At 39.9% G+C, this 16,705-nt stretch overlaps 8 protein-coding genes across 8 annotated transcripts; 4 read left to right on the forward strand and 4 right to left on the reverse strand. All coding sequences in view use genetic code 12, as the record gives it.

The window, feature by feature from the left end:
* Positions 1-135: 135 nt before the first annotated feature.
* SSD1 (Translational repressor) lies at positions 136-3,858 on the forward strand (the record flags this gene model as incomplete). Its single annotated transcript, XM_066158215.1, has 1 exon — positions 136-3,858. One exon carries the CDS (start codon positions 136-138, stop codon positions 3,856-3,858), a length of 3,723 nt encoding a protein of 1,240 aa, XP_066014312.1.
* Positions 3,859-4,105: 247 nt separating this feature from the next.
* On the forward strand, positions 4,106-4,948 carry FOL2 (GTP cyclohydrolase I; the record flags this gene model as incomplete). The annotated part of the gene is made up of 1 exon (XM_006686504.2): positions 4,106-4,948. One exon carries the CDS (start codon positions 4,106-4,108, stop codon positions 4,946-4,948), a length of 843 nt encoding a protein of 280 aa, XP_006686567.1.
* Positions 4,949-5,097: 149 nt separating this feature from the next.
* Positions 5,098-6,501, reverse strand: HER2 (Trimeric GatFAB AmidoTransferase(AdT) complex subunit; the record flags this gene model as incomplete). The annotated part of the gene is made up of 1 exon (XM_006686074.2): positions 5,098-6,501. The coding sequence occupies one exon, from the start codon at positions 6,499-6,501 to the stop codon at positions 5,098-5,100; it is 1,404 nt and encodes a 467-aa protein (XP_006686137.1).
* A 116-nt stretch (positions 6,502-6,617) lies between these two features.
* On the forward strand, positions 6,618-8,885 carry MES1 (methionine--tRNA ligase mes1; the record flags this gene model as incomplete). Its single annotated transcript, XM_006686073.1, has 1 exon — positions 6,618-8,885. The coding sequence occupies one exon, from the start codon at positions 6,618-6,620 to the stop codon at positions 8,883-8,885; it is 2,268 nt and encodes a 755-aa protein (XP_006686136.1).
* Positions 8,886-9,692: 807 nt separating this feature from the next.
* On the reverse strand, positions 9,693-10,310 carry CBC2 (nuclear cap binding complex subunit; the record flags this gene model as incomplete). Its single annotated transcript, XM_006686071.2, has 1 exon — positions 9,693-10,310. One exon carries the CDS (start codon positions 10,308-10,310, stop codon positions 9,693-9,695), a length of 618 nt encoding a protein of 205 aa, XP_006686134.1.
* A 94-nt stretch (positions 10,311-10,404) lies between these two features.
* Positions 10,405-12,948, forward strand: ppk32 (Protein kinase domain-containing protein ppk32; the record flags this gene model as incomplete). The annotated part of the gene is made up of 1 exon (XM_006686070.2): positions 10,405-12,948. The coding sequence occupies one exon, from the start codon at positions 10,405-10,407 to the stop codon at positions 12,946-12,948; it is 2,544 nt and encodes an 847-aa protein (XP_006686133.2).
* A 32-nt stretch (positions 12,949-12,980) lies between these two features.
* PSN45_004112 (uncharacterized protein) lies at positions 12,981-15,140 on the reverse strand (the record flags this gene model as incomplete). Its single annotated transcript, XM_006686068.2, has 2 exons — positions 12,981-14,146; positions 14,240-15,140. The coding sequence occupies 2 exons, from the start codon at positions 15,138-15,140 to the stop codon at positions 12,981-12,983; spliced, it is 2,067 nt and encodes a 688-aa protein (XP_006686131.1).
* A 404-nt stretch (positions 15,141-15,544) lies between these two features.
* Positions 15,545-16,387, reverse strand: PSN45_004113 (uncharacterized protein; the record flags this gene model as incomplete). The annotated part of the gene is made up of 1 exon (XM_006686069.1): positions 15,545-16,387. The coding sequence occupies one exon, from the start codon at positions 16,385-16,387 to the stop codon at positions 15,545-15,547; it is 843 nt and encodes a 280-aa protein (XP_006686132.1).
* Positions 16,388-16,705: the final 318 nt, after the last annotated feature.

Here is a 16,705-nt window from a genome sequence, read left to right on the forward strand (position 1 = left end):
CCATTGAACAATTGATTAACTGATTGATTCATCTATCCGTCATTACTGTTTTTCCCTAAAAGTTGCTGAATTTCTAGCCACAGCTTTCCTTATAGATTAGCATCTTTCTTGCCACCTGTTCCGAGCAGTACCAAAATGAGTGGAAACGATCATTTGAATATTCCTACTGCAGGAACAAACCTTAATGATGCCAGCAAGAAACCCAAGAACTTACACATTGCCCACAGACGGTCTCCTAGTGAGCTCACAAACTTGATGGTGGAACAGTATAACCTTCAAAGGCAGTTGGAAGCAGTCCAAGCGCAACAAAAACAGTTGATGCAGCAACAACAGCAACAGCAGCAGATGAACTACATTTCTAGAAACATTAATGGTAATGAGTTGATGCCCCCTCCCTCATCCAACTATAGAGGTGGTGGTACTGGTCACTCCAGATCCTCATCTATCAACTCCAACTCCAACTCCAACAACACGAATGCCAATGCTGGCAGCCATAGGAGAACCGGCTCCAACTCTGGAGGCATGGGTCATAACAGAAGACATTCATTAGGCTTGAATGAAGCCATCAGAGCTGCTGCAAACCAACGGCAATCCAACTTAAGTTCATTGAGTCCATCATCTAGTACCCAGCATATCAATTCAGGTAGCCCCGTCAGCAACCCTGACAATGAAACCATCGGTTCGTTCAAGTTTCCTGCTAGTTCCGGTGGCTCCGATGGCGATAGCGATAGTTCCAGCCCAGTTTTAGGTACATCTCCATCTGGAACTCATGGAAGGTCCAGATCGTTGGCTTATGGTCAACCGTCTTTTAAGTTTCCTCCTGACAAAAACACCTTGTTACCTCCTACTCCAAGCTTGAATATAAGCCACAGCCCTGATAGAAACCAAAGCCATCAACGGCGTGGTTCTCACTATAGGACCAATTCCAGAAATTACGATAACAATATCAGCAGTAATTGGAGGACCCAACAAAATCACCAAAGACAAAGCTCACAGTTAGAACCCCCCCAGCCTTTTGTTCCTGGACACAGACCTCGTAATAGCTCATATGGTGGAGGATCTTCTGTTTCTTCATTGTCTCAATTCTTACCAAACAGCTCTCCAAATGGTGGTAATAACAACAACAATGCTAATGGCAGAAAGTCCCTTTTTGCCCCTTACTTGCCTCAATCTTCGTTGCCCGACTTGATCAACGAAGGTAAATTGGTGACTGGTATTTTAAGAGTGAACAAGAAGAACAGATCTGATGCCTACGTTTCAACCGATGGTTTGTTGGATGCTGATATTTTTATTTGTGGTTCAAAGGACCGTAACCGTGCATTGGAGGGTGATTTTGTTGCTGTTGAGTTGCTAGTTGTTGACGAAGTCTGGGAATCAAAGAAAGAAAAGGAAGAGAAGAAAAGGAGAAAGGACAACAACTTTTCAAAGTCTCCAGCTACTTCTGTTTTGAATGATGATATCAACAATGATGCAACTTCATTCCCTTCATCATCGGTTAATGAGTTTTCCAAGCAAGAATCGTATGATACTGGTGATTCTAATCTTGGAAGAAGAGGTTCTTTGAAACAAAGACCAACTATGAAGAAGAATGACGATGTTGAAGTTGAAGGTCAATCCTTACTTTTGGTCGAAGAAGAAGAAATCAATGATGATGTTAAACCATTATATGCCGGTCACGTTGTTGCCGTGGTTGACCGTATTGGAAACCAATTGTTTGCTGGTACGTTGGGCTTATTGAGACCTGCTCAAGCTGCGCAAGCGGCTAGAGACAAGAAAGATGGTAAAGAGTCTTCTGTTCAAACTCCAAGAGCACCAAAAATTGTTTGGTTCAAGCCAACTGATAAGAAGGTTCCATTGATTGCAATTCCTACTGAACAAGCACCTAAAGACTTTGTAGAAAACCACGAAAAGTATGCCAATGACTTATTTATTGCAACTATCAAAAGATGGCCCATTACTTCATTGCATCCGTTTGGTACTTTGGTCAACAGATTGGGTAAAATTGATGACCCCGAAACCGAAGTTGATGCTATCTTGAGAGACAATAACTTCTTGTGTGATGAATACCCAAGCGCTGACGAGGATAAGTCAATAATTGAGTCATACATCAATGATTTGCCATCTGCAGATGAAGAGCTCGAGAGTGCTAGCAGAACGCAATACTTTTATGATTATATTATTGCATTTTCGCAAAATGGTGACTTTGTCGAGCATGCCTTACATGTGAAGCGTATCTCCAATACAAAAATAGAATTAGGCTTCCACGTTGCAGATGTCACCTATTTCATCGAGTCGGGCTCTGTTTTGGACAGGAAGGCCAAAAAGAGATCGTCTTCTGTCTTTTTACCTCAGAAGGTTACCCCTTTATTACCCCCTGAAGTTAATGAGATCATTTCATTTAAGGAGAACGAGAAGAACTTGGCAGTTTCGGTTGTATTCGAGATTGATACCACCAATTTTGAGGTGGAAGACCTTTATATTCATGAATCTGTGATTGTTCCCAAGCAAAAGATTAATTATGATTCGGTTGATGCTATTCTTAGTGGTAAAACAGTGGAGTCTATTTCATCAGCCACTTCTGATTATGTTAAAACTTTTAATTTGATTGCAAAAGAGTTCCGTCGTCAAAGGCTCAATGATAAGAATTTGGACATTTCTCCTAATTTGACGTTGTTGGATCGTTTGGATGATGAAAAAGTCAGGTTGGACTTGAACATTTTCAAGGATAATCTCACGTATGATATTATCACTGAGATTTCTCACAAAGTCAACAGTGCGATTGCCGCTAAAGTTCACGCTGGTTTGGGTGACCAGGCCTTATTACGTCGTCATCCATTGCCCACATTGCTGAAAATGGAGACATTTGTAAGAAGGGCTTCCAATTTGGGATTTAAAATTGACACTACCGATTCTGCTAGTTTACAAAGATCCATTTTATCCATTGAAGATCCAATCAAGAGACAATGTGTTGAGACTTTGTTATACAAATGCATGACTCGTGGTAGATATTATATTGCTGGCAAACAAGATCCCGATAGTTACAGCCATTACTACTTCAATTTGCCTTTGTACACTCATTTCACTTCTCCATTGAGAAGATATGCTGATATTGTTGTCCACAGACAACTCAAGTCTTTGATTACAGATGAGTATGAGTCACTCAAGACTCAGGACTTGGATTCATTGAAGGCAATTACTGACTACTGTAACTTCAAGAAAGATTGTGCTAATAATGCACAAGAGCAAGCAATTCATTTATTGTTATCTCAAACCATCAATGGGTTGAGCGAGTCTGCTGGTCAATTATTATGCATAGGTACTGTTGTTCAAGTGTATGAGTCATCATTTGATGTATTGATTCCTGAATTTGGTGTTGAAAAGCGTGTTCATGGAGATCAGCTTCCTTTGGTAAAGGCCGAATTTGACAAAGTTAACCGAGTTTTGGAATTGTTTTGGGAAAGTGGCGTTGATTCAGCTACCTATATCCCTCCCGATGAACAATCTTCTTTGTCATACAGATCTTCTATCAAAAACAAGTACAGAACTTCGTCCTCCGAGGCTGCTAAGATCCAAGGTAGAACTTTATCACAGAAGCGGTCCAGCTCTCCGGATGACATTGTTGAAAAATTATCAAAATTGAATATCAAAGCTCCAGAGTTGAAGGTTCCATCTTCATCAGTGGAATCTGATCATAGTTTGACTCCTTACTTGGAGAACTTGACTATCAGGCGTGAGGGAAACTACAACATTCAAGAAATAAAAGAGTTGACACAAGTTCCAGTTTTAATTCGGGCAGAAATCGGCATGGCCCTCCCATGTTTGACTGTCAGAGTATTGAACCCGTTTTCCTCTGACTAGGTTCTTCCAGCTAATTAAGTATACGAATAACGAACAATTTTATATGGTTATATTTGGCAACCTTAATTTATAATAGTTTTTAGATACGATTTTTACACGATTATCAAAATGCTTTGTAATCGATAGGCTTGAATTTTGCAAGTTTCGCACGCTCTTGAATTTGACTCGTTCTATTGGAGCTGAAAAATTTACTTTTGCCTAGTGAGTCTTATCTTACCTAGGATTGCTAGTTTATACACATCAACTAATGGGATCTTCCAACGACTTCGACAAGAATACCAACGGTGGGGCATCTCTGACCTCCAGTGGAAGTCTACTGAAAGCTATTGTTGCTCCTAAATCGGTCCTTCCCTTGAAGAGATCCAGATTGAGTGAAGATGAGATCCCCAAATCCGCCACTTACGGTACACCCTTACAGACAAGAATGGCATCACCTTGTACATTGAATCCACCAATAGATAGTGACGGATTATCATGGCCATCACAAGGAGCTAGGGCCCGCTTGGAACAAACGGAGGAAGAAGCAAAAGCCAGAGAAGCTCGTATAGCTGGTGCTGTTAAAACCATTCTTCACGAATTAGGTGAAGATGTTGATAGAGAAGGTCTACTTGAAACTCCAGAAAGATATGCTCGTGCCATGTTGTTTTTCACCAAGGGTTATGAAGATAATATTAGAGACGTTATCAAAAGGGCTGTGTTCGAAGAGAATCATGATGAAATGGTTATTGTAAGAGATATTGAAATCTACTCTTTATGTGAACATCACCTTGTTCCATTCTTTGGTAAAGCTCATATTGGCTACATTCCTAACAAGAGGGTTTTGGGATTATCCAAGCTTGCTAGATTAGCCGAAATGTATGCTAGGAGATTTCAAGTACAAGAAAGATTGACTAAGCAAATTGCCATGGCTTTAAGTGAAATGCTTAAGCCAAGAGGAGTAGCTGTTGTCATCGAAGCTACTCACATGTGTATGGTGAGTCGTGGAGTTCAGAAAGCTGGTTCTTCAACCACCACCAGTTGCATGTTAGGTTGTTTCAGAGAACAACAAAAAACCAGAGAAGAGTTTCTTACATTGCTAGGAAGACGCTAAACATCCAAGTATACCCTGTTTGGAAGGAGAATTTTCAACAATGTTCTTCTTCATATTAATGACTAGAAAGTTTTGTATAAATTTATTTATGACGTGATGACATTCAACTTCATACTTTTATAGCCTTATATATTGAATTGAATAAAATATTAGAGTAAATGGTTCATCAAATGGCTGCTTATTTGAAGCAATGCTCTGTCATCTCCAAATTGTCCAAAAAGTTGGATTCCTTGGGTAGATATTGCTTTACCCTCATCTAGAATCGGTAATGAAATGGTTGGTACTCCTGTTAATGACATGGGAGTCGTTAAAATATCGTTTGTGTAGGATTCTAGCAAATTTTGGTGTTCTTTATGGAGGAATTCCTCAATTGTCGTGGGTGTATTTATGGTTGTTGAAGCAAGTATGAAGTCACATTTTCCCACATCCTTAGACTCAAACTCCGAATTTGTTAAAAGATTTGGTATGTATAGAATGTTATTGAACTCGTCAGCCAAATGTCGACGGAGTTCTGTGGCTTTAATGTAATGGTCTCCTGAATCTGATGAAATGGTATAATTCCCTAGAATTATTCGTCTTTGAACTTCTTTCCCGAAACCCAAACTTCTATTTCCCTTGACAACATTGGCAGCTCCATCTAAGTTCTCATCTCCTTTACCAAATCGTATCCCATCATATCGTGAAAGGTTGGACGCAGCTTCAGCCGTTGCTATGGTGTAATATGCCAGTAACAGTTTTTCGATTGAAGGTATTGAGATAGCCACAACATTGTGTCCCATATCCAAAAGTGCTTCTGCAGCTTTAGACAATTTATTCCTGGTAGCATCAGATAACTCTTCTACAAGGAACTCTTCAGGTATACCAATATTGAACATGCCATTCCTAAGCAGATTTCTTTTGGAAACAACTGTTGATATTTCTTTTCTAGTTTCCACACTGAGTGAAGTGGGATCTTTGGAGTCATATTTATCAAGAACTTCGAATACTTCTTGTACCTTCTCACATGTTCTAGCAATAATTCCTACTGTATCTAAGGTTTGAGCGTAAGGAATAACACCCCACCGAGAGAGCCTGCCATAGGACGGTTTGAAGCCATAAACACCACAATTAGATGCTGGAAGTCGTATAGAGCCACCGGTATCCGTACCCAAAGAGAACTCACATAAACCACCAGCTACAGTGGCAGCAGAACCTCCCGAAGAACCTCCTGTCACATACTCGCCATCTTCAAATAATGGATTCACAGAAGGACCAAAATTGGAATTTGTATTGGAAGATCCCATCCCAAACTCATCTAGATTTGTTTTGCCAACCAAATTGTATCCTTTGTCTTGTAGAAGCTTTACCACTGTAGCATCAAAAGGACTTTCAAATTCTGAAAGGATCTTTGATCCACAAGTTGTAGTGCCTATAGTGAGAATGTTGTCTTTGACGGTAAACTTTTCACCATTGCCTCCACAAGAACTGATTTCTGAAATGATACTATTCCATCTGTCCGGCTTTGAATTCGTTACAACTCCTCGTAGAAACTGTTTAACTCCATTTCTGATCATCTTTCTGCTTGATCCACAGTGCGCTAATGGTCCCAAAAGTGCGACTGAAAATTTATCATCCAAAGGAAGGACATTCAGTTAATATATCCAGAACAGGTTTGTCCGAAATAATCAGCATGGCTTCCTTACAATTATTCAGCGACAAAGGGAATAGTACTTTGAGCTTGGTGAACAACTTAAAGGTGACTGTTGCTGCGAAGGCTGCAGATGGCAATCTTAAGGTCAATAGCGAAGATGACTCAAACCTCAAATTACTTAACAAGGCTACTGGGTTTGAATTAACTGAACCCAACGCTATTGTTAAGTATCTTATAAACGATTTCGATTCTGCTTCAATCCTTTCCATAGAAGAAACAGCTGTGTACCTGGCACATAAAAGTGGAAAGAAAGAAGAAGTCATTTCGTTTATCAAGAGCGAATCAAGTCCATTCACCAAAGCTGAGTTAACGGCCTCTCAAATCATCTTATTCTCGTCAGTGTATCCCTACTTGAAAGATGTTCCTGAAGGTTCTGGGTTGGCCAATTGGGCTAATGAATTTTCCAAGATTGGTGGAGTTTCCGAAAGTATTCAATTGGCGAGCTCCATCACTAAAGTTGAGAGACCAAAGGCTGTTAACACTGGGGCTCAAAAGGTGAAACCAGGTTTTGTTGTTAAGTCTAATGATGAGAGTATTCTTCCTAAAGAAGGTGAACGAAACATCATCATCACTTCTGCTTTGCCTTATGTTAATAATGTTCCTCACTTGGGTAACATTATAGGTTCTGTTTTATCTGCCGATATTTACGCTCGTTACACCAAAGCTAGAAACTACAATTCTTTGTTCATTTGTGGAACTGATGAATATGGTACTGCCACTGAAACTAAAGCGTTGGAAGAGAAGATGACTCCAAGGGAATTATGTGACAAGTTCAGCGCCCTTCACGCAGAAATCTACAAATGGTTTGGTATTGGATTTGACTATTTCGGAAGAACCACCACCGATTTGCAGACCGAAATCGCCCAAGATATTTTCATGAAATTGTTTGATAATGGATTCTTGGAAGAAAAGACTACTAAACAATTATACTGTGAAACCCACAAATCGTTCTTGGCTGACAGATACGTCGAAGGTACTTGTCCAAAGTGTAAATATGACGATGCTAGAGGTGACCAGTGTGACAAGTGTGGTACTTTATTGGATCCTTTTGAATTGATCAACCCACACTGTAAATTGGATAATGCTACCCCAATTCCTAGAGATTCGACTCATATTTATCTTAAATTGAATGACTTAGAACCTGAATTAAAGGTTTGGGTCGAAGAAGCCTCCGAAAAGGGAGCATGGTCTAAGAACACTAGAAACATCACCCAGAACTGGTTAAAACAAGGGTTAGAACCAAGATGTATCACCAGAGATTTAGTTTGGGGTACTCCGGTGCCATTAGAGAAGTTCAAGGAAAAGGTGTTGTACGTGTGGTTTGATGCTACCATTGGATATGTTTCCATTACTGCCAACTATTTCAAGTCCAAAAATTCCACTGAGGATTGGAAGAAGTGGTGGAGAAACCCTGAACATGTCAACTTGTACCAGTTCATGGGTAAAGATAACGTTCCTTTCCATACTGTTGTGTTCCCAGCATCTTTGATCGGAACCAGAGAAGAATGGACCAAGGTGCACCATGTGAGTACCACGGAATACTTACAATACGAAGGAGGAAAGTTCTCCAAATCCAGAGGAGTTGGAGTGTTTGGTAACAACGCCAAAGACACTGGAATCCCTGCATCCGTATGGAGATACTATTTGGCTTCTATTAGGCCTGAATCTGGAGACTCACAATTCTCATGGACCGATTTCGTCACTAAGAACAACTCAGAATTATTGGCTAATGTGGGTAACTATGTCAATAGAATCGTTAAGTTTGTGAGCACTAAGTACAACGGAGTCATTGCTGATTTTGATACTAAGAATGTTGAAAACTTCAAAGAATTTGAAAAAGACATCAATGAATTGTTGGCATCTTACGTTGAATCTATGGAGGCTGTCAGCTTGCGTAGAGGGTTAGAACTTGCCATGGCCATTTCTGCTCGTGGCAACCAGTTTTTACAAGACAACAAATTGGATAACAGTTTGTATGAGAACTCTCCTGATAAGAGTGATGCTGTCATTGGCATCGGGTTGAACTTGGCTTACTTGATTGGAAGTCTTCTCAGTCCATTCATACCTGACACCACCACTCAAATCAATGAGATTTTGAATGCCCCAACTTTGACTATCCCCGATAAATTCGAAATTGTTCTTTCTGGTGGTCATTGTATTGGAAAGCCCCAATACTTGTTCAAGAGAATCGATGAAAAGAAGATCGAGGAGTGGAGAGCTTTATACGGTGGCAAACAAGTAGCTTAACTATAATATATATACTTTGTGAGTATTATGTTTGATCCGGAAAGCTCCAGGAATTGACTGCAAAAATTAAAAAAAATTAAAAAAAGTCGCTCATGTGCCCCGGGATCTACAGGTTTGCATCCCCCCACAATAACTATAAAAGGGGAAACAATTTACCTGTCTTAATCTTTATTTGTTGTAGTATTCCCTACAAGATGTCGTCCATCTTCACCTCCCGTGTCACTTTTGGACTTATCGCTGGTTTGTCAATACCACCCCTTGTGACAAAGTTTGTATTGGAGCCTTATTTTATCCATACAAAGTTCAATGAAATCGATGACATTAAACATGACATTGACCATATTGGATGGCATGTGCGAAACCTTGAGGAATTGAAAGGCTTGAAAGGTGATGATGTGTATGTGCCTGTGAGCTACTTCCAAGGAAGATACTAGCTGACGTTCGGGAGCTTTCCGGATCAATCACGATAACCTAGTGTATATTGTACTGTGATGAAAAAGGGTAATAGAGAGGTAACACGTGGAACGTGTGCCGTGGGAATAATATTCTATTGTACAATATATTATGTATACTACTGAAAAGATAAGTTTCAATTTTTTTAAGATATAAGGTTTAACTTGTTATCTGCTGTATTTTCCGTGGATTTGGCGAACATTTGCTATCTCATCACAATAATTTGATATTAAATATGTAGTTGAGATACACAACTTGAAGAGAACACATATACACGTAATACCTTGCTTTACTGGGCGTTATACATGATCTTCTATTTTTCGTATACTAGTAAAAATACAATTAATGATTCAATTAATGCATTGGTCCTTCCGGGGGATAGTCACCACCTTGGAAACCGCTCGAGCCACTGTATCCTCCTCTTCCTCTGAAGTTTCCTCTTCCTCTGAAGAAGCCTCTACCTCTAAAGTTTGGACCACCTCTGCCTCTAAACCCACCTCTTGGATTTCCTCTGAAATTTCCTCTGTAACCACCCCGAGGAGCATTCACAGAGCCTTCATGAGCTGCTTGTCCACCATATAAACCTCTTCCAAATTGTCTACCTTCTCTGAAGCCTGGGTCTAAATCGATTTCCAAGCTTTGTCCATCTAGCACAGTGGCCTTCAAGTACTTAATGGCATTCAACAGTCCTCCTTCCTCTTTGTATATGACAAAACAGAATCCACAGGGGGTAAGCTTATTTCTGTCCAACCCCATTATGATTCTATCAATGTTTCCACATTTCAGAAACAACTCGAAAAGCTGTTCCTCTGTGGTGAAGTTGGATAAGTTTCCCACATATATTGTTTTGGAGGTGAGAGCTTTCTGTAAATCATCAAAATCTTGTCTCCTAATGGCCCTCTTGATCAAGTATTGAGATGGCTTGTCTAGCCTATCCGCTGAGTGTTGATAATTCTCCTCTAATATTTCCATCTTACGACAAGCAATTCTGTTTGTTCTAGTGGTTTTTTTCGCGGGACTCATCAAATCATTTAGTTCACCAGGTTTAAGGTGAAGTGTATGTTAGATGTTCAAGTCGGTTTTTAAATCAGGTATAAGGGCCACTTATGACGTCCTGAGTAATGCCTCATTTGTTAACGAGCCATGGCATATTTATACGGCAAAGCATAACACCACGGGGAAGTTGGCATCGGTGTTTATATTTGACAAGGCTAAGTTTGAGTCTGTAATTCACCAATTATGTTCAAGGATTTCCAACACAAAGAACCCCAAAGTCATTATAAACGAGTGCTATGAGCTCATCAAGTATGAAGTGGGGCAAATGGCGAAGTTGAAACATCCCCAGATCTTAACAATCTATGAAGTGTTGGAGGAAACGAAGCTGAAGTTCCTATTTGTAACGGAATCGGTGACAGACAATTTGATGACTGTGGATTTTGAAAAACTAGACGAGTTGAGTATACAAAAGGGTCTTTTGGAAGTGTGTAAAGGTATTCAATTTTTACACAATTATTGTTCCATTGTTCATATGAACTTGCAACCTTCTTCAGTTTTCATAAATCAACAAGGTGACTGGAAATTGACTGGATTCAGGTTCTTGCAAAATCTTAATGAAATATCTCCACAAGAGCGGGAAAGCTTTTTCCTTATGAACAATACATCTTCCGTCCCATTTATGAACTTGAACATGAACTTTGTTGCTCCAGAATTAGTTATCGATCGTCAACTGAAATTAGATTTTGGTAATGATATTTGGTCATTGGGCTGCTTAATTTACTATATATATAATAAGGGGGAATATTTGCTCAACTGCTTTGATCAAAACAGCATAAGTGATTTCAAAGGTGAATTTAGAAAGTTTGAAACCAAGTTCTATAACCATAGAGTTTCTGATTTGAAATATGTGTTGAAAGATATTCCGGACCAACTATATGGCACATTTCCTTCCATTCTTGCAAGATATCCAAGCGATAGAATTAACATAGATCAGTTTATTGATTCGGATTATTTCAATGGAAGCCTCATCAAAGTCATGTGGTTTGTCGATGAGTTTTCAACCAAAAGTGTGGAAGATAGGCTTATTTTCTTAAGAGGGTTGCTAGAGGTTAAAGATGGTAAAATCTTTTTGGCCCAATTTCCACAAAACTTCAAGACCAACAAATTGTTGCCATTATTAATTGAATTTTTAAGGACCGAATTGAGAGTTACTCTTTCAAAAGATGAAGAATTGTCAAATAATAGAATAGAGACTGTTTGTGGTGCATTGGAAATCGTATTGCAAATCGGTGCTGGTCTCTCTCAATTAACTTTCCATGATAGGATATTCGAGCAGCTATTCATGGCAGATACAAAGGGAAGGAGAAGGGAGAGAGTAGACTATTTTGATAAGTTAATTAGCTTTTCGGTTAAAGTAAGATTGGTATTGATAACCAATTTAGAGATTCTCGTGGAAAAGTTAAATACCAAGGACTTGACTGACTTGATCAAGAAGTCTTGCTCATTAATTTTAACTTTACCTTCCAATGAACAGCACTTTAAGGCTGAACAAATCCAAGCCCAGGATATATTTCTAAGCAAAACTGTTTTATTCATTGATAAGTTTGATTTTGCATACATTAAGAATACGTTCTTCCCATTAATTTGTCAAGTGTTCAAGACTACAAGTATTCTATCCACAAAGTTGGCGACTGTCGCCGTATTTGAGAACGTAGTCGATAACAATATTATCGATAAAATTATTGTTACTGAACAGCTTCTACCAATTTTCCAAAACATTAAAAGTAGGGACAAAAGAATTGTAAGCACAGTTTTGAAATTTTTCTATAAGTTGACTGCAAATGATCATATTCTGCTTGACTTAGATACAGTGGTGGAGTCCGTATTACTGGTTTGTACGAAGTTGGTATTTGGTTGCAACGAGTGCACGCAATTGGAATTCAAACTGTACATTAAGCAGCTTAATGATATCCAAAGCATTTTGGTGAAAAGGAAGTTGTCCGATTTGCCTACCAGAGACCCAGGCAAGAGCTCGTTGCAGAAGGATCCCGCCTCGAACTTTGAATCTTTGATTAATACCCAACCCATCAACAATAATAATATGGATAAGAAGGTTACAGGCCCACAAACCCCTGTTATGACTCCAAGCAGAGGACTTCGCCAAAGTACCAGTCCTAAAAATGTGGGTTCATTCTCTCATACTCCACCGATTCAACCAATGAACAAGAAACCTGCCCAACATCACATTCAACCCTTGCATTTGAAGAGTGAACCACACAAGAAATCTAATTTAAACTTTGGTGCAACATCTACAACTCCTGACAATAAACCTACTAGATTACTCCATACTCTCGAAGGGACATTTGACAAAGACGAGTTTCTGGATTTCCAGTCTGCAACTCCAACTCCTAGTTCACAAACCTCGAGCAGAATCTCAACTCCTCCAACAAATATTTCAGGCTCCAACATGAATTCATTGGTTCCAAAACAACCTCCAGGATTTAACAGCAGTGTTTTAACACCCACAGCCAATAACAGATCAAGTTATAACATGGGCATAAAACCTCAGCCACATCAGCTGCAAAATAACGATAGCCTTTTAGATCTTATATGATTACAATATATATCACCCAATTACCTACAAAGTTATACTTGATCCACTTTTTGGCTGATCTTCTCTTTGCCTACACTCAGAGATTCATCAGGACTTTCTTCTATTGTCTGACCTTCAAGAGATTTGACAAAGTAAATATCTCCAAGTGGTTTCTCTTCAGTCTTCTTGAGAACAACAATGTCGAACAACCGTTTAAGTGATTGTCTACCATCCCAGAGGGGCAATAATATAATGGTGATAGCAGCAAAGAATCCCCAAAGAAACATAACGACAATCCAACCCCTGAAGAAGCTTTTGCTGAAGACGTATTTGGATCCATACAATGGTAATGGAAAAAGGATAAGGAAGAACAAAACGAACAAAATAGTTAAGCCAAATCCGATCTTGCTTTGTCTGTTTAATTCTTTATCCAATCTATTCCTTTCATCCAAAATTGCCTTTGTTGCTTCGTCTTGACTCAAAATATTGGTCAATCCATGTTCCTTGTTGAAATCACTGTTATCATCTTGCTTGATGTCTAACCAGATATCCCAGTCAAAATCAGCTGGCTTAATAAGGGTGAAAAGGGGAATAAGGAGAAATGGAACACCGATTGCCATTGTGTTACCAGCAGCCAAAGCTTCATTGGTGGATAAAGTAGACAATGAAACATATCCAGATTGGGAAACAGTGTATCCCATCCAGACAGCCACGGAGATTAAGGTTGAAAGGATGGTACCAGCCATATAAGCAAAGCCCGAAACTTTTTTCCAGAATAACGTGAAGATGATTGCTCCTACATTAACATTGACAATGATACCCGAGGCAGTGGTAATAAAGGAAACATCAAAACCAGCATGAGACAATCCAATACCAAGGGCCACCGTAACAATCCCGAATACAATTACACAAGAATGGGACACCAAAATCAATTTTTTACCTTTGGCTTTAGGATCAAAATAAGCCTTGTAAACATCATGGGTCATCATGGCAGAAAGGGCAATTGTTTCAGATGAGAAAGCGGCTGTGACAGCCATAAATACCATTGTTAATACCATTGCAACACCGGATTTTCCCATCAACGCTTCAGCTGCAAAAGGTAATACAAGACCAGCGCTAATTTGGTCTGCCGTCATTAATTCTGGATAAGTTGGGAAAGACGGGTGGGTTTCCAAACCAGCAGCAAGCAAACCCATTGTGGTAGAAAGACAGAAGGGAACTAAAATTTAATTGTTAGTAAAAGTCACCAAAAAAAAGGTATTTGCAGCAAAAGCCACATTTTGCGGACGCACATGCGTCGTTCAATACATACGTGCAAACCAACATAAACCACCCAACACATAACCCGAAATCAAGGTTTTGTGGTCAGCAGCAATAGCTTTCTGAAACAATTGAGAGTCAACGGCAGCAGCCCATCCAGCCCCGAAAAGAACTAAACCAAATAATCCACCTTGGACCGAATTGAATGTCAATAAGGAACCATCCATATTACCAGCAATTGGTCTTCTTGCACTGGTTTCTACAAGCATTTCCCAAAGGGCACCTGGGGATCCAACAATAGGATTAGTGGCATAACAGTTGAACATAAATGTCAACAAAATAGCATAGATAATCACCGTGTGGGTCCAATCAGTTAAGAAGGTGGCTTTAATTCCTCCCAATAAAGTATAAATAATAACTCCAATGGGGAACAAAACAATAGAAGCATCTCTGTTGACACCGGTAATGGCTTCAAAGACAGAAGAACCATTGATCAACAAATTTGTGGTGTAACAAACCATTTGAATAATCGAATAGATGATTGAAACGATATGGGTTGCGGGCCCGTATCTAGTTCTAACAATCTCTTGATAAGTATGACAAGAAGGGGCTTTTTTCTTCATTTCCAAAGCCATTGTCGAGAAGATAATGATTTGAACACAGGCACCTGCTCCATACCAATAAGCAGAAGAAACCCCATTACTATATGCCGAGGTACACGACAAAAGTAAAGTACTACCAATTGTCCATGAAGAAACCACCGCACTGGCCACCAAACCAGATTTGATACTTCTTTTTGCTGTCATAAGCATTTCTGAATCTTGCATTTCATTCATATACTTAGATAAGATTTTGGTAATACCCACCATGATTATAGCGAAGGCAAAACCAACCCCTACAATCATACCATAACCAACGCTAATTCCAAACACTTGTCCGTTTGCAGATGTCATTTTCGTTTTGATATATTCTAGCAATCTCTAAAACAATTCCAGCGTTTCATCCATCATTTATAAGATACCATATCTGTTATCAGGTTAGCGCCAGTGTAAAAGGCTGAAAACAATAAAAACATAAAAGTAAAAATAGCTTTATCAGCAGGACCGTTTCAAACCAAGATAAACTACCCGCTAACAGATAGAGACCAATTCCGTAAGCGACAGTGTAAGCTGAGGAATTAATATGCAAATATACACAGGCCTGTATCTGAGATCCGGCAGTTGCCCGATGGGGCCTGAGGCAACTAACCGCTAATAAAGTGGAAGCCTTCCACTACATGATGGATACTGAAAAGAGAAGGATAGTGAGCAGATATTTGTATACTCCATGTTATTGGTCGATTTCATATATACTTGTTTTACTTGAGCCCATACAATTGGTTGATTTCATCAACCGCCTCCCTGGTCTTGATAACATTTTCCAAAGCCGTGGGCATATCGCTGTGTAAACAAAATGAGATCGGAGCACCTCCGAAGCCGAGATTCATTTCTTCGCCATCCACGTTAGTAATTTGATCCACCATTCCTGCCTTTTTCACGCACTCGTAAATCCTCTCTGGAGTTCTAAGAGACTTTGGCCCCGCCTGGATCTTCACTAAATACCCTTCGGGAGAGATATGTAAATCCGGGTAGACCTCATGGATAAGCTGTTGACCCGCCTTTGCTGCAACCTCTTGATAATCGGCACTTTTACCGGCCACCAATGGGACACCAAAAACCTTGGCTGCTCTAATCACGGCGGCTTTCACGCCAGCATCTCTTTCGGTATAAAAATATAATTCTCCGTGCGGCTTGATATGAGAGAGCTCAACTCCTTCACTATCACACATGGCCTTCAATGCACCAACTTGGTACAAAACCATAGTGTACACATCGTCTGGAGCAATGGCCCAAGATCTCCTACCAAATCCCTGTTTGTCAGGAAGTCCTGGATGGGCCCCCACCGCGACGCCATACTTTTTGGCGAGCTTAATGGTCTTTAACATTATCAGCGGGTCTGAGGCATGCCCCCCACAGGCGATGTTGGCCCTATCAATTAGCGGCATAATATCTTCGTCTGGGCCCATTTTCCAAGGCCCGAATCCTTCTCCCATATCACAATTGATTTCATACTTGGGAAGAAGTTTCTTATTAGATGGGGCTGGGCCACTTAAGTTGATAGGCGTAAGTGCATTGGGTGCTTTTGTATATGTGTCGGTCATGTTTATATTGGTAAAGTGAATTAGTTGAACTTTTAACAATCAGAGATCGGGACAGAATTTATGGGGCCCCGAAGAGCGATACTTTGAGATTCCGTAGCCGTTAGCTTACTAAAACTGCAAATGCCGATGCGATAAGACTATCAAAGCGGGTATCCCAAACGGGCAAACACGGGCTTACACGGGGAACCACACAGTATTCCCCCACCCCCATATGATATGTTTTGTTAGACTGATAACAGCGGGAGCGGGCTCCATTTTGGGAAAACGATTAGCGGATTCAGATACCGCTTTATCTATTTGCAATTGGGCCTCCGTTTT

This window comes from Yamadazyma tenuis, chromosome 5 (genome assembly GCF_029203305.1).
Source record: "Yamadazyma tenuis chromosome 5, complete sequence".
Classification (NCBI taxonomy): domain Eukaryota; kingdom Fungi; phylum Ascomycota; class Pichiomycetes; order Serinales; family Debaryomycetaceae; genus Yamadazyma; species Yamadazyma tenuis.